At 39.7% G+C, this 22,921-nt stretch overlaps 1 protein-coding gene across 1 annotated transcript; it reads right to left on the bottom strand.

Annotated features, from left to right (window-relative positions):
* Positions 1–430: 430 nt before the first annotated feature.
* Positions 431–21,622, bottom strand: FAM71D (family with sequence similarity 71 member D). The gene is made up of 7 exons (XM_044230724.1): positions 21,531–21,622; positions 18,363–18,525; positions 15,457–15,656; positions 14,179–14,722; positions 10,667–10,914; positions 4,041–4,069; positions 431–485 (listed from the first exon to the last, which is right to left on the bottom strand). Exons 2-7 carry the CDS (start codon positions 18,519–18,521, stop codon positions 472–474), a joined length of 1,194 nt encoding a protein of 397 aa, XP_044086659.1. The 5' UTR covers positions 18,522–18,525; positions 21,531–21,622; the 3' UTR covers positions 431–471.
* Positions 21,623–22,921: the final 1,299 nt, after the last annotated feature.

Here is a 22,921-nt window from a genome sequence, read left to right on the forward strand (position 1 = left end):
ATGAGTAAAATAAGTGATTGAAATAAGTAAAATTGCATCTTTAATATAGTTTCTCTTCTTATTCTAACAATAAAGATCCTCTGGACAGATAAGATCTCATTTTTGAAATCTAGATATCGTAGTGATGTTAAAGGAAACTCCTTAATTTCTTAAAATTTTTGTTTTTAACAGCTATTTCTGGAGTGCCTGGGTGGCTCTAACCCCTGTACTGACATTACCTTTTGATCCTTGGAAGATTCTAGGGCAGAAACCACAGCAGACCCTCAACATCCCATTCCACCTCTATTGTTACTACAATAGAAGTAATAAGATTCCCTGCTCAAAGATTCAGTTTGTTGACAACTTTTTGTGCAAGCATCATATCTGAACTTTATAGCTACACTGATTTATATTTGTAAAAAAAAAAAAAAATTACCTTTTGGTTGTCAATGTTTTTTTCCATTGGCCTTTTCCTGTTTTACTTTCCTTTCCTCACATCCATTCCTCTGAGAAAAGGGGACACACATAAGGCATGAGATTGAGGGAAGTAGATTGACATAAGAGGAGGGAGCCAGAGGGCAAATGAAAAATAGTGGGGAAAGTGGAAAAGAGAGAGGGAAGTGAGGAAGAAAGGAAAAAGCCAGAAGCAGGAGAGGAAAAAAAGCATAGAAGGAGAGACAACTTAATTTGGTCTTAAATTAAAAAGTCTTTATTCTTTCCAATGGAGCCCATTGTTAGATTTCACAAACAGCTTCCCTTTTGGGGTCCCCCCACCCTTTCTCTTTTTAGACCGTGTTTCATAAACAGAGACTGAACCTGGCTACTTAGGATTTCAAGGAATTTGATTTGCAATAGTTCAGAGAAAAGTGGAGAAGAAAGATGGGTTTGGATGGAGAGGACATGCCCCAGATTTCATAAGCAATTTTCCCCTGTGGTCTTTCTCAGCTCTCTGTCTTTTGTCCAATTGCCTACCATCTTGGGAAAATACCATTGGACCATAGGTAAACCTAAATTTGGGTTTCCCGTAAAGAGATCAGCAGAGCTAAGGTGAGTAATACCTAGATAGGTAAGAAATTAAAAGTCAAGAAAAGGGAGAGGTGGACCCAGATCCAGAGAGACAGTGTCAGCCCGAACTATGCCTTGTAGCCTTGTCATAAAAAGAGTATGTGCGCAATGGCCCTTGACGAAGCCTTACTCAGAAAGGAGCAAAGTGTCAAACTGCTGAGAGATTTGAGACACGAATAAGAGACCATGGTCCCCAGGCAGGGGTGTAAAGGAGTTGGGTGATGGTGAACCTGAACAGGTTAATGGTACCATTTTTTTGGTTTTGTTTTGTTTTGTTTAATTGCTACGGGAACTGCCTGGAATAGAAATCAGATTCACCGACTCATTTTTCATCTACATTCAATCTAAATTCCAGGGACAAGGAAGTAAGATTCTACTAATCTTTGCTCTTCTTGGGTTAGCAAGTGTAAAATGTGAGTAAGTAAGTATGAAAGGGGAAAGAAGTGATTCAGAGGAGTGTGGCAACAGGTAAGGAAATGCTAATCAGAGGGAAAATGGAAAAACTATGTAAGCCTAAGTCAGGAAACATGGGAAGACAGAGAGAGAAGTGGGAAGAATGAGAAAGTATGTGAAAGAAAACAAACGGGGGAAAATAATTAATACTTTGTGACAACTGCAAGCTAAATTTGTATATTGTACCACCTTGTGATTTAACAAGCTGAGAGTGGAAGTTCACTGCATGTCGGCTGTATCTTTGCTTAGCTCCCGATTTCCAGAACCTGATTTCAAGCTGCCTGCTGAATTTACAAAGAGGGGTCACCAGGACCCCACACGTATCAGCTTATGACATCATAGCAGCTGAGAGGGCCTTGGGACAACTAAACATGCGCATATAGATTCCTCATCTATATGCATACAGATTTGATAGCTGAAGAAGCTTGAGGTCCAGAGACCTCACACCCGTGGAACAGAGGAAGTGCATTTAGAACTCAAACCTGGGACTTTTCATTCTAGATGAAGTATTTAACAGCTGGTTTCTTCATAGTTTCCTTCCAGATTTCCTGGAATTTTCTCAGCATGTATCATGGACTCATTACCTCCTGCTTATGTTGTTTCCCAAACTGTCATTCTCAGGTTTGTTTTGCTTTGTTTGTTGTTTGTTTGTTTGTTTTTGTTTGGTTTTGTCCCCACAGGTAGTCAGTCAACAAATTTTGCTAACTACATACTCATGTCCTTGTTGCCGTCCGACTCCTTTACACCTGGTTCAAGACTTTGGCACCTTTCACCCTGGACGATTCTAATGACTTCCTATCTGTAGCCTCCTCAGGGTCTCTTAGAGATGGCGGTTAGAGTAATCATTCCAAAATACAGCACTAATTTTGTTAGTTCTGTTTTCCAGTGGCTCCTCCTTCCCTACTGAACTGTACTTTCCAAACTGCCCAGCATGGCTCAAGATTTCCGGAATCTGGCTCCTGCTTTGCTTTCCAGCGGCATCTCTCACTATTCCTAAATGGAATATGCCCAGCATGGTCCTATTCTTTGATTTTGCTCACACTAATATCCAGGATACTCTTATTTCCCTTTCCTAACTCAAAGACTGTCTCCTTCCTTCAGAAATCTTTCATGATTTTCTCTCTTGAGCTAAAACTAGGCACTCCACTTTCTTCTCTTAAAGCACCCATAAGATTCCACTTTATGTTATTTATGCTCATGTCTTGGGGCCTGGCAATGTCCTGTTACCTATTTTTAATCTCTCTACAGAGCCTCAGATATACTAGATGGGCATCAAATTCTTGTTCATTTGAACAAAATTGATTTTGTGCCAGAAGACAGGTGAAAGAATCAGTCACATATAGAATGAAACTAAATCAGCATTCTACATCAATTTCAAATTCCCAAGGCTTGAACAACTAGTGCTTTGGGATGTATGTTATATGCTATTGTACTAATTACATGCTAACATGCTAATTAACTATTAGTGATAAGGCTGCTGCACGACTAATCCTTGCTTTTAGGAAGCAAGAAGAAAATGCTTGCCTGTTGGACATCTCTGGAATTTCTAATTCTAACAATTAACTGTGATTTCTTTTTGAAATAAAATTTGGAGTAGGAATTGATAGGTGAAAATGCTATATACTGCAAAGGAGATTTTACATTTTTCTTCTAAACTATGATGGCATTTCCTTACAGTGTTTTTAGGTTCAGTACTGTAGGTTGGACTGTAAAACCACATCTCAGTGAAGTTCACCTGGTACTTTTGGACACTAAAGCCCAGTGGGAAGGCCTACAGACAAAAATCCTACTGATAGAAACACCTATCCTCTAACTGTTTGCTTCTTTTTGGGCTGGACTCTCGCAAATGTGACTAAGAATTCCCTTCCCATGGTCTCGGGTTTTAAAGAAGAAGTATTTTTTTCTTTTCATTTAAGTCCAGTGAAATGGGCCTCTCTGTTCCTTCCATGATGTTCTTTGATGCGTATGACTGAAGCTGAGGCCCGCCCCCACCAACCCCCGACGTAGACGGTAGTTGAGAGGTGGGTCAGCAGCAAGCAAGAGGACACAATGTCCACTGCTGCCTATAGGACAACTCCTGTGTCAAAAACTTGTTAAGAAGTCAAAAGATCCTGAGTCATGAGAATAGGTAAACAAGCAGAGGCCAAAGACACAAGAAAGAAGAAAAGAGGGGCTAGATGAGTTTAGATTTACCAAGAAATTTGGTTGTAGACCACTCCCCTTCCAAATCAGCAAGGACAAAAGGCCCTGTTGTTGGGCTTCTGCCTGCAGAGCTGGTCTGGGAGTGGCTCCGACCCAGTGAGTCGGATTCAGTACTCTGCCCGGACAGACAAAAGTGCTGTGATGCCTACTCCTTGAGAGATAGTATGCGGACAAGCTTTGAAGAAGGGTTCCTGCACTGTAGGACTCTCGGAGTGGAGCAAAGGGAATGCACCAAAACATCCAGCCGCATTCCTTCGCTCTTAACTACTCTGTTCCTGCACCCAGAGGTGACTACTGGATACCAGAGGCCACAAAGAAAGGTAGAGGGATTCATTCCATACCTGAGGTGACTGAGTCAGTTCTCATGCTCCTGTAAAAGCAAACAGCACATTTCAAAATTTTGCCAGTGTAACCACAAATATTTAGAAGAGAATGACTAGGTATGAGATAACTGGCCATTCTCTGAATGCTTTGTAGGTAGTAATGAAACATGTTTAGCAAGCCTAAGGTATTACCTAATAACACATTTTAGAGTAAAATTTACCTACATTTCTGTTAACATGCCAGTTACCCAACCTGTAAAAGCCATAGAAGTGAATAGTATATAATAGCACAATATCTATTTTTATTTTATCACCTGGCACTCCATGAGGCTGTGGGCATCACCCTCCTACTGCCTCTCCCGTGTCTAAAAACTCATTTGGGGCTGAGACTGAGCTAATTACTGCTAATCAGGGGTTTACGTAGAGTCTCTTGTGTTGGGAATATAGGTTCTCATAGAGACGTGGGCAAGATTCTGGATGCCTGGGGTTAGAAGGTGCCCACCTCTGCTGGCTTCTTCATCATAATCTCTAAGGCCCTGATGGTAGGGTGACAGCATTAGGAAATTTTGCAGGCAAATAACATGCCCAGCTATTTGCTCAAGTAACTGCATTTCTTATAGTTCACTGGATCAAATAAGAGGCTAGCTGTCAGTTTTTCAGATCATTTCACTTTCAGAAATGCCTTTGGATAAAGAAATTTTCTGCATTCCTGATTTTTATAAAGTTAATAATAATAATGAAAATACTTGTTTTCTTAACCTCATTAGCATCTGAAACACAAACTTCAGTCATTTAATTTTCACCAAATCTTTGTTTCTTGGCTACAATTTCAATACATTTTTTGGAAACATTTCTGTTCGAGTAAAATAAAACACTTGGGAAGAATAATTACCCTCATACAATAGCTTCCCAGATTAATGTATAAAGACATAATTATGATCCATTTTAAGGGACCTGGCAGGGGCACCTGGGTGGCTCAGTGGGTTAAGCCTCTGCCTTCGGCTCGGGTGGTGATCTCAGGGTCTTGGGATTGAGCCCTGCATTGGGCTCTCTGCTCGGCGGGGAGCCTGCTTCCCTGCCTCTCTCTCTGCCTGCCTCTCTGCCTACTTGTGATTTCTCTGTCAAGTAAATAAATAAAATCTTCAAAAAAAAGGGGACCTGGCAAAGAAATCCGGGTTGAGGTCTACAATGGATCTTTCTGAAATAGAGGTTAAATTAGTAATTTTCTAAGGAGCTGGCAAATAAGTGTTCATGTAGCCATCACCAAATAGGTCTGGTGATTGATATGAAGGTTGAGCTTACCAATAAAAGTTTTTCAGAGACTGGGAAATATTAAATAAATGTACTTTAAAAAATAGGTGCAAATTAAAGTGAATCCTGACATTATCCTCTTTAAAACAAAGGGAAGAGTCATAGTAGCACTATTGTCGGGGTATTGAGGGAATATAGATGCTCCATAAAGTAAATCCTTCACTTTTAAAGGACCTAAAGCGATATTTTATTTTATTTTTTTTTTATTTTTTTTCCTCAATTTATTTATTTTCAGAAAAACAGTATTCATTATTTTTTCACCACACCCAGTGCTCCATGCAAGCTGTGCCCTCTATAATACCCACCACCTGGTACCCCAACCTCCCACCCCCCCGCCACTTCAAACCCCTCAGATTGTTTTTCAGAGTCCATAGTCTCTCATGGTTCACCTCCCCTTCCAATTTACCCAAATTCCCTACTACTCTCTAACGCCCCTTGTCCTCCATGCTATTGGTTATGCTCCACAAATGAGTGAAACCATATGATAATTGACTCTCTCTGCTTGACTGATTTCACTCAGCATAATCTCTTCCAGTCCCGTCCATGTTGCTACAAAAGTTGGATATTCGTCCTTTCTGATGGAGGCATAATACTCCATAGTGTATATGGACCACATCTTCCTTATCCACTCATCCGTTGAAGGGCATCTTGGTTCTTTCCATAGTTTGGCGACTGTGGCCATTGCTGCTATAAACATTGGGGTACAGATGGCCCTTCTTTTCACGACATCTGTATCTTTGGGGTAAATACCCAGGAGTGCAATTAAAGGACCTAAAGCGATATTTTAGATGTCTCTGTAGTCTTTCACTCATCTATATTGAAACTGCTCAATTTACATTGTAAATACTAATAAATCTGAAGACAAAATATTCAACAAAGTCATCCTTTAATTTTTCTTTTTCATTTTCCCAAAGTATACCGTTATAAAACGTCACTGAAATCCATGGTCTTGGAGAAGAGAAATAGAAAGATACTACTTATCACTTTCACAGGGTATTGTCTTAACCCTACAAACATCCAAGGAATAAACTGAATTCCATTCTGTTCTTAGATATAACATCTTTCATTCATAATGAACATTCTCAAATTAGGCTCTAGCTAGTAATTATTTCCAGATGCAAATATGCAATAAAAAAGAATCCATCCTTGATTAAGTTGGGCTTAAGAGGATTGCTTGGAGCCAAAATTTGTTTTTTGCTTTGTTTGTAAATCCTCTTTGTGTTTAGTTACAAATGAGGAAATTGAGGTCTGACAAAAATTAATTTAACTTGCCCCAAAATAGAGGAAGCAGGATTTGAACCCAGGGTTGCCTGAAAGCAAAGCTCATTCTCTAGCTGCTATGTCTTCCAATTAATGCTCTAATTAATGCCTTCTAGGATCAGTTTTGATTTTAAAACATGCATGTAATCATTATAATGGTTATGTACAATAAAAGTTTAATGGAAACGTCTATCAATAGCTACAACATATATTAATTAATCACCAACTATGCCCAGGCACTGTGGTTTCTTATCATCCTTTTGTAGAAATAAAATACCATTGTATATACATTTTTCAGAATTTCACTTTTCTAGCTTGCAGTTCCTTTTTAATCATATAGGTCTTTTACTGAAATTCTCTGTTCTTTTCCTAATGGGGATCTGCTGTTTCACTAAATTAACATAATATTTCCTGGTTAGCTCTTCTTCCACCAGTAATGGTTTGGATTGCTTTCAGGTTTTAACTATAAAACATGTGTTCAATTAAGTTATTTTCCCTTTTGAATTACTTCTTTGACACATGTTCCTTTAAGTCAAGCTGTATAATCATTTGTCGTGTGAATTGCCATCACTCTTGAGACAGTTCCCACCATTTACAGTGACCCACTCAGTGTTACAGTTAACATCTAATTGAAAGCCAACTGGTAATTGCTTAACTTATATTTCTTTAATTATTAGTGAGATTGATTCCTTGTTAAGTGTTTGTCTTCTGGAGGAAATGTTCTACTCATAACTTTAACCCCTTTGCTAATTGGATCCTTTACAAATTCCCATCAGCTATATCTAGCTATGGAGGTAAAACCATTATAGATCATCTAGCTATTCTTTCCTTGTTCCACTGTTATGTATTCCTTTACTTAAAATGATTTTGGGGAGATAGATATTTATAATGGTTAGATAGTCAATTGGCCTGGAACTCTGTTCCCCAAGAGCTCCACCCTCCTTTCAGATCTCTGCCCTTCCTCCGAGATGCTGTCCCTGACCACTGAACGATATCCTTCCTCCTCCTCGAACCCTTGTTTCTATTCTGTAACTCATTTTTGTTTTCACCACAGTACATTCCAGCTGGCATAATGTATTTTGTGTGTGATCTATATTCTCCACTAGAATGAAACAGCCTCTAACTTGTTTTCACAGCTGTACCCCTAGTGCCTAACACATACAAAGTGCTCAGTAAATATTATTGAATGAATGGATCAAACTTTGCTATCGAAAATATCTTTTGTTACTTCAAAGGAGAAGTGATCTTTCTTCTGCTACTGAAGCAATTCAACCATTCCATTTTCTTCTAGTTTGTTTTAGTTTTAAAATATCTGACTCTTTTTACCCATCTGAAATTATTTTTTGTAGTACAGCATAGATCTTTAACCAACATATTCTAGAGTTTTGCTTTTTCTCATGTTTCTTTAAGACCTCTATCAGTTTGAATCTATTTTACTATCATAATTTCTATATCCTAAACTTTTCACTGGTGGCCATTTAATTATAATATGGCTTAAGGTTTTATACAACCTCTAGACATTTTCCAGCCCCAGTGGTTTCCTTGAGATTCTTACCCCTATTTTTTCCACATACTTTCTATAATTGTATAATTTCTCTGAGATATGCTATTTAGATCATTGGTACTGTATTAAATTTATAAATTAATTTAGGCCTTGTCATCTCTGTTGTCTTAAATATAGCTGCCCAGATAGAGAGCTTTATTTTCCTTATTGAGGTCATCTTGTGCTTCTGCCATTAGAGTTTTATAATTCCATATATACAGGTCTCTTATCACTCTCACTAAATATCTGAATTTTATTGCTGCTTTTGAAAAATACATTCTTTTTCAGTGCATTTTTTTGTTTGTTAATAAAAATCATGAAATGAACAATATTTTGTGAGTTTATCTTATAATCTGTGACCTTCCTAAAACTGTTTACAAACCAAGATATTTGATGATTCTCAAATTTTCTAAATACAAATTTCCATTTGCAAAGAGTGATTTTTAAAAAAAACTCATATTTATCCATCATATTTCTTTGTTCTATTGCAACTGCTAGACTCCATTATATCAAATAGAAATGTTAATAAGAACATCTTTAATTTGTTCTAAGTTTTAAGTAGCACAATTCTAGAATTTCTTCTTTAAAAACAATTTTTGGCTCCGGTTTGGAATAAATACTTTTCACTGTGCTGAAGGAGAACTCTTCTGCATTTTGTGGATCTTTATCAAGAATATCAATGTCTCTCAAATGTATTTAAGTATCTATGATTTTTTTCTGCTTTTCTTTCGAATAATGACTTATTCTGACAGTTTCCTTAATTTTATATTAAGGAAATTATATTTCCTTAATTTTATATTAAGCTCACTACGTTTTGCATGCTAAGATTCTATGAATTTACCATATATTGTCTTAAGGAGGATTAATCGAGGCTTTTCTTTCTTGTGTTGTCTTTTGGCTTTATAATCCAGACAAATTATTTGCTTCAAAAAATTAGGAGAATATAACATAATTTTTCTATATTTAAAAGAAAACTTTACATTAAATAGAGGTAATTCTTAGAGTGTCTAAAACATTGTCCAGTAAAAGTCACAGCTGTGTTTTTTTTCTTTAATGGGAGCTCTTGGATAAATTTTTTCTGTTCTCAAGTGCTAGTTTTCCTCCTTGCCTTTTTGTTAAAGTCATTTATTTAACTTGGGGTTTCAAAGTTATTGAAGAAAAGTTGTATATAATCTTTCTCAGTAACATTTTACTATTGTTCTCATGATGATGACCTTTTAAATTTCTAATTTTATTATTCATTTATTTATTTGAGGATTCTATTTACTTATTTGGGAGAGAGAGAAACAGAGCGAGAGAAAGCATGAGCAGGGAGCAGAGGGAGCAGCAGACTCCCTGCTGAGCAGGAAGCCCAATGTGGGGCTCCATCCCAGGACCCTGGGATCATGACCTGAGCTGAAGGCAGACACTTAATGAGCCACCCAGGCGTCCCTAATTTTTAAATTTTTTTAAAAGAGTTGTCCAGTGGTTTGCCTGTTTTGTCATTCTTTTTGAAGAACCAACCAAACTCTGTAGCACTTCAAATTACTTTTAATCTTTCTCATTTCTTTCTTTTTTTAAAATTTGTTTTCTCCTGTTTGTTTTTTATACTTAAAATGATTTTAGACATAATTCATTACATTCTCTATTTCATTCTTGCTCAAGTAAACATTTAAATCTCTAGGTGTTCCTGTGGTTTCTTTTCAAGTGTTACATTGAAATGACTGGATTAACTTTTATCTTTATAATACAACAGTTCTCTCACATATTCAGCTTGCACTTGAGTATTAAAATGTTGAAAACAGGGGCACCTGGGTGGCTCAGTCGGTTGGGCACCCAATGCTTGATTTCAGCTGTGGTCATGATCTCAGGGTCGTGAGATGGAGGCATGAGTCAGGCTCTGTGCTCAGCTGGGGGTGGGGGATTGTGGGGAGGTGGGGGGTAGAGGGGTTCTGCTCCAGGATTCTCTCTCTCTCTCCCCCTCTCCTTCCACCCCTCTCCCACCTGCACTCTCTATTTAAAATATTAAATAAATAAATCTTTAAAAAGGATAAATAAAATTATGAAAGTATTTTTTTCCAAATTATTTATTTTCAGAAAAACAGTATTCATTATTTTTTCACTGAAAGTATTTTTTTTGATGATGAAGTTATTTGTTGGAAATGTAGACAAGCATAAGAAATAAGTAGAGAACATGGAGAGAAGTATAAAGTAAAAGCAGGAGTGCCCATAGTCACTCCAGGAGAGCGTGCCTTTACTCCAAAATGTGGATACTCTGCTTCTATCCTATATTCTTCAACACATGCAGTTGACACCAGAGAGCCTAGAATGTGAACTGAAGGGTGTGAGAAGTTGACAGGAGGATAAAAATTAGACAAGGTTAAAACCAAATGTGAAGAATGAAGAGACGACTGGGTCATCATTCAATTACATCATAGCTATAGGTGAGAATCTTCAGCAACAAATGCCAGAGCGGCAGAGACGTTAGCGCATACACTTACTCATGTTACCTCACGTCTTAGCACCCCTGGCGTTTCCCCACCTCACATACCTGGATTCTTCAGCCTTGAGAGCTAGGCTTTTAAATTCAGTTGTCCTTATTTCGGAGGATCCGGCGCTCAGCTGGTTGGATGAACTCGTGTCACTTTCTTCTTGAGTCAAGGTAGTATGAAAACATCGTTCACCTTGGAAAGTCAGCGTTACATTTGAGATGGTGACGTGTTTTGAGGATTCTCTGAACTCGTTCTTAATTTTTGTATCTCGTAGACACCCAGGCTTCAGAGTGTTTCCCATTTTTTCCTTTGAAAATAAATAGCAGCGAATTAGGTAACAGGAGAGCATTGCACAAAAATAGACAATTTATGGAGCAAAAACACGTAATACAGCAATCATTTCATTCTGTATCTACTGGGTGCCCTCAAGTTCACAAGTGCAAGGTTGAGGGAATGAGGCTTGGTGTTGTGTGGAAGCTGAGAGTCTGGGACTTGACACCGCAAATTCAGACGCTCATGTGTTTGGGTACAACCCTGTCAGCTTACCCTAGAAAATTAGTACTTAATTACAGCATTTCCTTTTTCTGAATTGTTGGGGCAAAGAAGGTTATCTAGAAATACCTTGCCACCTACTCCCCAATCTGATGTTGCTCTTAATTTAAGAGTACCAGATAGGTGAGGGGGCGCCTGGGTGGTTCAGTCAGTTAAGTGTCCAGCTTCTGATTTCAGCTCAGGTCAGGATCTCAGAGCCTTGGGATCAAGCCCCGTGTCAGGCTCCACGCTCAGCTGGGAGTCTGCTTCTCTCCCTCTCTCCCCCTCCCTTTCTGCCCCTCCCCCTGCTTATGCATGCTCTCTCTCTCTCTTTCAAATAAATAATAAATCTTTTTTTTTTAAAGAGTATCTAATAGGTGACATGAGTCATGTCTTTTGAGGCAAAAGAGTTCATTTTTCAAGAGTTAGAACCCACACCTAAAACTAATACTGTAAAATCTCTCCTGTTCTCCTAGTTTCCTGGGTTCTATTAATGGACCTCCTCTCTAGCCACTCACTGCCTTCCTCAGAATCTGTCTTAGGCCTCTGAGCAATGGGTCAGCTGGTCCTAAACACTGTGTCTCTCTACTATCCCCTCCCACCTCCTCATTCCTCCCATGGCCACTGCCTCATTTACCACCTCTATTAACTTCCCTGGAAAATAATACAGTACTCTTCTTCCTTAAGGAAAAACTTTTTTTTCCATCAATGAAAGTAACACATATTTACACATTTATTATAGATCATTTAGAAGATCCTCTAAGATATAAAGTGGAAGGGAGAAAACTATTAATTTCTTGGGGCCACTGGCCAGAAATAACTACACTTATGGCACATTTCATTCAGGCTTTTTGTCCTTTTATTTTGTATGTGTCTGCTTTGTGATAACATTTAGTTCTATATCCTACATTGTTCACTTGATTTATTAAAAGCATTTTCCTCATGTCATTACAAATTGTGTGAAAAACTGCTTGAATTTTTTTGGATTTAAAGTTATTTTATTGTAGGAAACAGAAAAGCATAAAAAGGAAAAACATTAATTGCCTATAATCCCACGATCTGGAAATAAGCTGCTGTTAATAATATGATTTCTCCCCCCCAACATTGCTTATGAGCTTATACATGTATTTTTATGTAATAGGGATCATATTTAATTTTTCACTCAACTTTTTTCAATCATGAAAATTTCTCCAGGTTAAGAAAAATTTTCCCAACAATTTTAATAACCACAGAGTAGTCTTTCATTTAACAAATATGTTCTGACTGTCTATGATCTTGCCAGATACTATGATTGCTCCTAAAAAAGATTAATATAGCACCTGCCCTTCATGGATTTATATAAATTTATTGACTCCATTGTGGTGGGTGTTTAGGTTCCTTTTAAATTTTCATTATTTCATTTTGACAAACGTGATATACAGTATTACTAACATCTTTATAGCTAAATCCTCACTCTTCATTCTGATTAATTCCTTAAGGAAGATTCCTAGAAATGGAATCACTGGGGCAAAGGGAATAAAGTTTTTTAGGCTATTTTTTTTAAAGATTTTATTTATTTAGTTGCAGACAGAGATCACAAGTAGGTAGAGAGGCAGTCAGAGAGAGAGGAGGAAGCAGACACCTCACCAAGCAGAGAGCCCAATGCGGGGCTCAATCCCAGGACTCTGGGATCATGACCTGACCTGAAAGCAGAGGCTTCAACCTATTGAGCCACCCAGGTGCCCCTAGGCTCTTGATTATAATGATTTCAAAAAAGTTTGGGCCAATTCTTATCTCTACCATGAATCTATGTGACTTCCAAGTTGACCACACCTTTACTAACGCTGACTATCTTTATTCTTTCAATTAACAGTTTCAACAGTTTTATGGGCTTTTTTTCTAAGTTTGCATTCCTTTGGTTGCTGGTGAGGTTAAACTTTCTCCAGTGTATTTATTGGCAGTTTTCTTCTGTAAAATGTCTATCCTTGCCCTTTTCTATGATGGGCCCCATGGAGGATTTCCAGCAGTAGGTCCTCAAACTTAAGCCTGTATCTACAATCCATGCTATCATCAGAGTAATCTTTCTAAAAGCACAGTTCCTTCACTCCCTCACACAGAGGTTTTCTGTGGTTAAAGTTTTCCCAGAGAGCAATGTCCATACTTCTTTTTTATTTTTTTTTTTAATTTTTTTTAATGTCCATACTTCTTGTTTTAGCATTCAAGTTTTGCAAACAACTTTCCAATCCTATAACCTAATATTTTCCACATATATTATGCTCCAGCCGAACTGAACTACCATTCTTGGATACCGCTGTGTTTTTCCACTTTCTAGCCTTTTCTAAACCCACTCACTTCTTTTGGCACTTTATTTTTCTATTTCCATCCTCACTTTTACCGATTGAATTTCACCCCATCCTTCAATGTAGTGCATTTATACACATTTGAACCTTAAAATAGCCCTTATGTGACATTAATATCCTTGTTTTGGAGACGAGGAAATTCATGCAGCTCAAACAGCTCCAGTGGTTTGGCCAAACAGTTATGCAGCAAGGCAAGAGTCCAACCCGGGTCTTCTGACCCTGGTCCTGAAGCTCCCTCCATCTCACCACAGCTTTCTTTCCTTTTTTTTAAGATTTTATTTATTTATTTGACAGACCGTGATCACAAGTAGGTGGAGAGGCAGGCAGAGGGAGAGTGGAAAACAGGCTTCCTGCCAAGCAGAGAGCCCAATGCGGGTCTCGATCCCGGGACCCTGAGATCATGACCAGAGCCGAAGGCAGAGGCTTTAACCCACTGAGCCACCCAGGCGCCCCTCACCATAGCTTTCTGATACTGGGTTAAATGTGATGGTAAGGATGGTCCCTGCCTCTTTCAGGATACCTCCTGTAACTCCTTTATACCAGTGCTTAAGGCTAATATCCCATTATTTAAAATTAGGTTACTCAGAGCACATTCCATAGTATTTTGATAAGCAGTATTCAGGAGTTAACCAAGAAGAGTGATGTTGGTTATCACTCTTATTCTTAATTATTAAGGAATGAACGTCTGCCATGTCCCTTACCTTTTCCTCTTGCTTGGCCCTTAGTATGTCATCATTTTCAAACACCACTGTGACCTCCGAGCAGTTTGGGTCATCACAGAGGTCTGTGACTTCTGTGACTTCTGTGACAATATTTATATCTGGGGCCTCTGTGTCCTCATTTTCTGGAACATCTGTGACGTCGGTGACATCAGTGACGTCGGTGACATCGGTGAAACCTGAGAAATCAGTGCTTTCTACGGCGTGTACAGGTTCTGAACACAAGCACAAGGTTGGGCTCTGTAGGGTTGTGGAGGCTGCAATATCCATGATGTCCCCCGAGCCCGTGATGTCGGTGCTATTCGTGATTTCTGAGAGGCTTGAGACTTCTGACAATTTGGAAACTTTGGCTTTTTCCTCATTCAAGAGGGAAATGAGTTCCACCCACTGACAAAAGAGCATGTCTTGTTTACACGCAGGGGCGCAGAGCTGTAGGTAGTAGGCTCGACCACTCACCAGCTTTACTTTGAGACGCATGTTCTCAGCATCGTGCACAGAAAGGGTCACAAACTGCAGAGGGAGGAACCTGAAGAGAATCACAAAGGTCATCTGGGAGCCTGACTGGAGACCTACCGAAAGGCCTTTTCTTTTGTGTTGTGTAGCAGTTTGCAGAGTGAGATGAAGGACAGCAGGCTCTTCTCCCAGACAGGCCTGGGCTGGGGCAGGCATAGGGTTGGGCAGAACCTTCTTGTGGCCACCATGTTCCTGCATCTGGCTTTTAGTTTTGAGCCTCAAAACTTTGATTTTTTAGTACATGGAGCCAGGCTACTGAGGGCTATCTCACTCAAATTATACTCCTAAGACTCTGACGAACAAATAAATTAATTAAATAATTAATAAAAAATCAGAGTATCAATTATTTATCGTGAGGGGTTTTCCCACTCTGTTAATCCTGCAAAGCTGAGAGTAATTGAATGATTTTCTAGGTCATACGGCAAGTTAGTGGCTTGAGACAAGACCAGAGTGAATTCTGATGGAAGCTGGGATGCTGGGGAAGGAAGAGCATGTTCTAGACAGCCAGTTTCTAATGATTCTTCAGTTACTGTTACTTCGGTCTGATTTTTAAAAATTAACTACCTGTTTGCCAGCTTGTCATAAGCTGTTTTCCCAGACTTTAAGGACATGGTTCTTTGTCATTTGTAGCAGGATGCAAGTGAGATGCTCCCTTGGAGCAAATGTCATTGGTGTTTTTATTTTCAGCTTCTCAGGGGTAAAGCATCTTTTCTGAGAGATCCTTAACCTCTTCCCTTTGTAACTCACCTGGTGAGCACCAGGTTCTGCGGTGAAGGAGATGTCAGGAGACTTTGAAACAGGGATTTTGTATTTTTCTGAGCTTCAGGTGTCAGATGTGCCAGAAGCATCACGTTGGGGGTCTTGCGGGTTTCACTGGAAGAGCAGATGCCTACAGTCACCCAGTTGGCTCGGTTATGAAGGTAAATGGATTCACCTCTCCTGTTAACCTAGGGTAGAGAACAGGAAGAGGAGTTTTCTGCTAAAGTGCATGGCCCTGACCACTGTGCTTACCTGAGCAGTGCAGGAAATAAAGGAGAAATGAACCGTGATGATGCATTTGTTCCATTACTCGCTGATGCGAATTCCTGGAGAGTATCACAGTGAATGGGACAGACGCAGTCCCTGGACCATGGGGATTCTATCAGGGAAGGTGAACATTAAACAAGTATGTCACTAATTATTATTGCAGGAAATATTACCAAGTACAAGTTCAGCGTGCTGTGCAGTGAGGCATATAACAAGAGACTTGATTTAAGAGGGGTTACAGGTAGTGATGTACTGGTAAATATGTAACAAATATCTGTTGGAAGATATACACATGATTATTATATATTTTAATGATATAAAAGATGAGTAACACACAATTTACAAATAATAATATACACAAAACTTTATTTTAAATTCAGTGTAGTCAATTGATTGTCACAGCAGTCTTCATTGACCTTTGTCAAACTCTTATATCTGCAACCTAAAGAGCGTAAAAACAGTAAAAGGTAGTAATATAATAGGAAAAATAAGTCTTGAGTATATGAGCTTATGTGATTTAATTTTTAATAATATGTGGGGTGTCTGGTTGGCTCAGTTGTTAAGTGTCTGCCTTTGGCTCAGGTCATGATTCCAGAGTCCTGGATCGAGCCCCACATTGGGCTCCCTGCTCAGTAGGGAGCCTGCTTCTCCCTCTCCCACTCCTCCTGCTTTTGTTCCCTCTCTCGCTGTGTCTCTCTCTGTCAAACAAATAAATAAAATCTTTAAAATTTTTTAATAAAATCTGTGTTTAATGATGGACTCACAAATCTTCTGAACATTTACTAGTCAGCCAGCTCCAGCAAACCCCAGACACAGAGTCAGAGAAATCACCCCTGAGGAAGAGACCTCTGGCTGAGACCTGAACAAGGTGGGAGTTAAACTGGCTGGGTGGACAGGAGAGCTTTTCAGGCAGAAGAACAGCAGATGCAAAAATCCCAAAGTCCAAGAATCTTGGCCAGTAAAGTCTCTGATAGTTGGAAGAAAAGAAGACTGGAAAGTGCCAGACAGGGACGTGAAGGAAGCCAGAGAGGGGCAAAACTTGGTGGTTTTCTCAGTTGTACATTAACTCAAAAACACAAAAAAATCACTTAAAACACACACACACACACACACACACACACACACATATATTTCTCCTCTGAAAGAGGTTGTAGCCCACACTAAAGACCCGCTCAGAACCATGCCTGATTAACAGAATCCAGAATCCATCCAGTACTGCCCCTGAGGGATGGTGCTCTGGCTCAAGGGTTAAATACTGATGAACCTTGGTCATTGTGGTTTCATCCCCTTGCCAGTGCTTGCTTTCAACAGGGCCATGTGGCCTAGGCCCAGCCAATCAGACACAGTGGGGGGCCTCCTGGTGGCTCCAGGAAAGGTTTCTCAGTCCTCACAATAAGTTGCTATGATGAGAGCACCTCTTCTCTTTCTGGCAGCTGTTTGCATGTAATGTCCTGAGGGGAGCTAACTTGTGGGGGGCCAGAGCACAAGAGAGGACCTGGGTCCTCCAGGACTCCCTGCAAGGGAGCCCATGCCCTGTGGCTCTTTTACTTTGAGATAATTGTTGTTCTTTTTTGTTTAAAGTTGGGTCAGGGGCAACTGTCGCAACTTGCTTCCAAAGACATACTAACCATAAAAGGTTGTGTATGTTGAAGGAAATAACTCACCCAATTATGATGGGGGCATGTCTACCTCCCTCCCTCAGGGTTTGTTAGGACATGCAAAATATTGTTTGAAAAGGGGGTAGGAAAGAAGTGTGAAAAATTAAGAAGATTATTAGTAGGAAAGAAACATATAGAAGGTAAAATCATCAAAACATTACTTATCACATCTGTTCTGGGCATTACTTAAACATTAGTGTTCTTTAAACACCTGCCTCTGGTGTTCTGGAGGGTGAAGAACCCAGGCATCAGGGCAAAGAACACGTTTATGGAAGAAGTGTCTGTTGTCTTCCCTGTCTCCCTCTGTAGAATCAGCTGAGGGACTGCTTGAATGGGTCTTTTGTATTAGTCTCGGTCATGGCCTGACTATGGAGTTTAAGGGTACAGCCTACAACAGTGAACTCATTGCCCCATTTCTTTGTCTGGAGATTTTAATGTTGAATGTCTAGGGAAAGCAAAACTGCTCTCAACTGTGTTGAAATGCAGTTTCATTCATGATGTTGGTACATTTCTATGAGAATAAATCTCTTCTTCCTGACAATTTGACAATTTTTACTTTCAGAACTAGAGCCAAAATTCAATAATACTCAGTTGTGTCATAGATGTTATTCTTTAAAATGTCTTCTAGATCTAAGAAAGGAGCTATCTGAATGCTTTCCTGTGTCAGGATGTTCTGAATTCACTGTAATCTCTTCATGACATCTTGGGAAGATTATGATAAAGTGACAATTATGGTGGCATTAGAACAGAATTCCTAGGTGAGAGTTTGCTGGGAAAATTTGAAATGAATTTTCCTTTAACATTATAATTATTTTAGGTTGGTTAAAGTCCAAAAATTGTTCCCTTTAATTGTCTCATGCATTCTTTTATCACATTTAGAATAATTCTCCTCTTAATTTTCTCAATTTCTTTGAGAAAATTAATCACTGAAGTTATTGGAGCTTAATTCAGGGCTCAAATATTATTTACCTGGATAAAGTTGCTCTCTAATATGGGAGGAGATACAAAAGGGGCATACTCTCCTCCATCCAACATATTTTGAAGATTTCTTGGATCCTGGGAGGTTGGGATAGAGATGGCATCTCGCTCATTGATCCTTGTGGTAGGGTTCCTCTTGTTCTTCTTCATGGTGCTTACATACAAACATCAGAGAGTCGAGGGAATGGGAACACAATGAACAGATACAGAGAATAAATATATATATATAAATATAAATATATATAATATAAATATATAAATATATATAATATAATAAATTTGCCTCCCTTAATCATTGAGTCAACAAATTTTATCAACATCTATGATATGCCAGACACTGCATTGGGCATTGAGGATATATCTGAACATGATTGGTAAGATCTTTGTCCCTACACAGTCTGGGATGTGGGGCTGGTAACCCTAATTAATGAAGGCAATTAGGAAAGGCCTCTTTAGATGGTCGTGAAACATGTGTGCCACATTCCGCAAACCATCATTTTCTGTCTTCATAATTAATGGTACTACCATCCTTCCCTTTTTTTTTTTTTTGGTAAATAGGGTATCAAACCATACTAAACTGAGAACATGTTTTCCTGACCATTTACCCTTGACTGATGCTTAGCTCTTGGTTGAGAGGTAAATAGTGGCCAGTTTTTCTGACTCTCTCCAGAACTTGCTTCAACAAAAAAATAGTGGTGCTGGCATCACTGGATTTTACCTTTTATTGACCAGAAATGACAGAATTCCAAGAAGGGAACAAGGCCTCAGAATATAATTCTGTTTATATTTTCAAAAGATCTCCTTCTTCCCTCTTCACAAATCCCATGCCAGTTAGAGGAGGGGTCCTGAACTGGCAAGCAGCTGCTCCTGTATTCCACTGCGAATACATAGTTCCACCTCCGTCCTTTCTCAGAGGTTTTTTTTCCCTTTTGTTCAAGTTACGGGGTAAGTCGTGGACACGTCTTGTTGCTGTCCCAGCCTGGGCCATAGGAAGCAGAGACCACAGCTACCTGACATCCTATGAGCAATGACTCTTGGCATGGGAATTCCCCCTCAGACCTTCTGCTAGCGGCAACTCAATGCCTCCCTTCAGCACAGCTATACATGAACATAGGGAAAGTAAGAAAAATCGGGAAAAGCAAGAAAGTAAAATAGTTCAGTAAAGCTAATTATAAAAAGAATGAGACAAAAAGAAAAAGCATTCAGGAAAAGAGAGAGAGGGAGATAAAACTACCACCACTACCACCACCTCACACATAGGGGATGGGAAATAAGAATGAAATTTATTTAGGGGCGCCTGGGTGGCTCAGCGGGTTAAAGCCTCTGCCTCGGCTCAGGTCATGATCCCAGGGTCCTGGGATGGAGCCCCATATCAGGCTCTTTGCTCAGCGGGGAGTCTGCTTCCTCCTCTCTCTCTGTCTGCCTCTCTGCCTACTTGTGATCTCTGTCAAATAAATAAATAAAATATTTTTTAAAAAAGAATGAAATTTATTTAGTGTTTGATATGTGGCAGGCACCAGACCTTACATGCACTATCTTGTTTAATTCTGAAAATACTATGAAGTAGCACTCTTAAGATGCTCATTTTATGGGACGCCTGGGTGGCTCATTCGGTTGGACGACTGCCTTCGGCTCAGATCATGATCCCGGAGTCCTGGGATTGAGTTCCACATCGGGCTCCCAGCTCCGTGGGGAGCCTGCTTCTCTCTCTCACTGTCTCTCTCTCAAATAAATAAATAAAAATCTTTTTTAAAAAAAATGCTCATTTTATACACCACACAGCTGAGGCCTATACAGGGGAAGTAACTTACCCAAGTCCCCAAGCCAGGATTCAAACCTTCATAGTCTGATTAGTCTGACTGATTATGCCTTTGCCCATGGTTCAATATTGTCTTGTGTGCTTAGAAAGATGGATGTGAGAAGTGGCAAGAGTGAGAGGTGTCAGAACAGGTCAGGACAGATGGAAAGGAGGAAAGGGAGGGAGCACCAGAGAATCCAAAAGGTGTCCTCTTTCTTCCTATTCTCTTTTATTCCTGAACAGTTTTGTCCTAGATCTATTAGCTGGGACAAAGAGAGTCAGGAATCTGTACTGGGGAGGGTGGGGAGCCTTAGCTCAGACCCCAAAGGAGGCAAGAAGGCCTCTGTTGTCGGGCAGACGGGAGGTGCAGTATAAGAAATCAGAACCTAGCAGGGTGGGGAGAGTGTCTGAACAGGAGAGAGGATGGTAGAAGAGGAGGGTAATTAGTTACATACAGGGGAATTGATCACATAAAATAGGAAACCATGAGCATCTATACTGATATAAATAAAGGAATAATTTAAAAGTTTGGTGAAGAACAGAGAATTTACATCATTCAAAGCACCTTCCACCAGCATACTTACTAATTTCAAAGCAGGAAAAAGTATAGTGAAGAAGTCACTAGAGGATGGGGATGTAAAAGAAGGTATGGAAGAGATAAACAAGGTCTGAGGGTTAACATGTGAAAAGGCCTTCAGTCACCTCAGGTTTCCAAGAAAAGAGCTTTGCAACAGCAATGGAAGAGTCCTCATAGGGATTGCATGATAGGAAAAAAAGACAGAAAGCCTTATTGTCATCTATGTTTTCTCTCCTTCACGACTTACCCAATAGCACAAGGTATTTATTCTATCATCATTTTGTAGACAGACAGTGAAGGTGCCTTAGAGAACCAGAGGACATAGCAAGTGATCAAAGCATCAGATGGACCTTTGGGGCCTAAATATATAGGGAATCTCCTGGAGCATAACAAGAAATCATTAGAAAAGAACATTTTTTGATGAGAGCAAGGTATGCTGGCAGAAGGAGAACAAAGGTCAGCAGCCTTTTGGGTCAGGGTGACAAGCGGAGTCACAGCAATTGTCCACCCTTCATTTTCCAGGACAGCGGTGATTTCTTACACTTTTGTCCTTCGAAGCTCAGACTCTGTCATATCAGTTCAAGAGCCTCCTCTGGAGATCTAGAAAACCTGATCACTGTAAGCACCATCCTTGGTACACTGAGTTCCCAGAAGAGGGGAAGAGGCAAAGAAAGCTTGAAAAGCAAGTCAAGATGGAATGGAGAGAGAATGGAGAAAGGGAAGGAGGAGGAGTGACAACGTAGAGCTTAATCTGGTCTTATCAGTACGCACCAACATATCTCACCTCAACTCAGGGCCAAGCCACAGTCCTCTCTTGGAGACAAAGTTCTTAACTTCTTAACTCATTTCAGTTTGGGCTTCCTCCTTTTCATGATGAAGTCTTTTGTGAAGGGAACAAAAATAGAAAATAAAGTGCATACAAAGGAATAACAGTACAAATCCTTAATTTTATTTCATACCTGAGAGGTCCATACCTTAGAAAGAATTTTTCTACCTAAGCAGTGTGGGTGAAATGCTCAGAGGGCTGCTGTCCATATTTGAGCTAAGCTGTTCTCAATGATTCTAATCATAGTGTATTGATGAGTGGAGCCAGACAATCATGAGTTCATAGCTTAGGGTCGGCCTGAAACTGTCAAACAGTGAAATCCTGGGCCATTATGGCCAAGGAAGACATTTGATAACATGACAAAGAAAGAAATACAGACTCAAATAACTATTGTAAAATGGAGGGTCATAAGAAGCCCAGGTTATTTTTTTCCTGTAAAAAGCCAGTGTAGCCTCTATTACTAACTTTCCAGCTGGTGTTCATAGTTTTATGAATGAATATACTTACATATGCTTATACTCACTATGTTATCCCTTGTGTAGAGTCCTCCATATTGTGCTTGCTGTCACTATAGACAATACTTTTTCCTCCTCATCACATTCTGGCTTAAATAATCCCTTTAGGATTACCTGGGCCAGGTGAACTGCAACCAAATCACGATCAGGACTAAAGTGCCATAAGGCCAGTATGGAAACTGGTATAGTGGGAATATAAAGGACTCTGGGGTCAGACACATCTAGGTTCATATTTGGGCTCTGTCACCTACTTTTGAGACCTTGGGCACATTACTTAACATCTCTGAGCTCAATCTCCTCATCTGTAAGATGAAGATAAAATGACCCAACTCAAAGCAGTGATGTATAGGAAACAGTGAAAACCATGGCTATCCCATAGTGAGCACCTGAATTTCTATACTGGTCTACCAACACCTGCCCCTCTGTCAAAAAAAAGGTATAATTTACTCAGCATTTGCTAGGCTGGGTTCCCTCTTGCTCACTTACAGTTTCATACTTCCTGAGTCATTCATTCTAAGAAACATAATTTTCCTCAGCTTAACAACTCTGAAATGGAATGTTCCTTATGATCACTCTCTGATGGTGAGGGGTGGAGGGAACTGCATGGTGGTTATTTGGCTGCACAGGCACGAACTCAATCATGGTTGTTCTATTAAATTAAGTACACTGATTGTACTCTACAGGTTGCATTTAACTGCCATTTAAAATGTGTCCTTAAGGGCGCCTGGGTCGCTCAGTTGGTTAAGAGACTGCCTTTTACTCGGGTCATGATCCTGGAATCCCAGGATCGAGTCCCAGGTTGGGCTCCCTGCTCGGCAGGGAGTCTGCTTCTTC

Source organism: Neovison vison, chromosome 13 (assembly GCF_020171115.1).
Source record: "Neovison vison isolate M4711 chromosome 13, ASM_NN_V1, whole genome shotgun sequence".
In the NCBI taxonomy this organism is placed as follows: domain Eukaryota; kingdom Metazoa; phylum Chordata; class Mammalia; order Carnivora; family Mustelidae; genus Neogale; species Neogale vison.

Bases quoted from the DNA above. Each gene is read 5' to 3' on its own strand.
- FAM71D (XM_044230724.1), bottom strand. From the start codon at position 18,521: ATGAAGAAGAACAAGAGGAACCCTACCACAAGGATCAATGAGCGAGAT. The intron at 15,657-18,362 runs GTAAATAATATT...TCTCTACCCTAG, and splicing joins TAGAGAGCAACTTTATCCAG to GTTAACAGGAGAGGTGAATC. The intron at 4,070-10,666 runs GTATGTGAGGTG...TTGCTTTTACAG, and splicing joins CTCAAGGCTGAAGAATCCAG to GAGCATGAGAACTGACTCAG.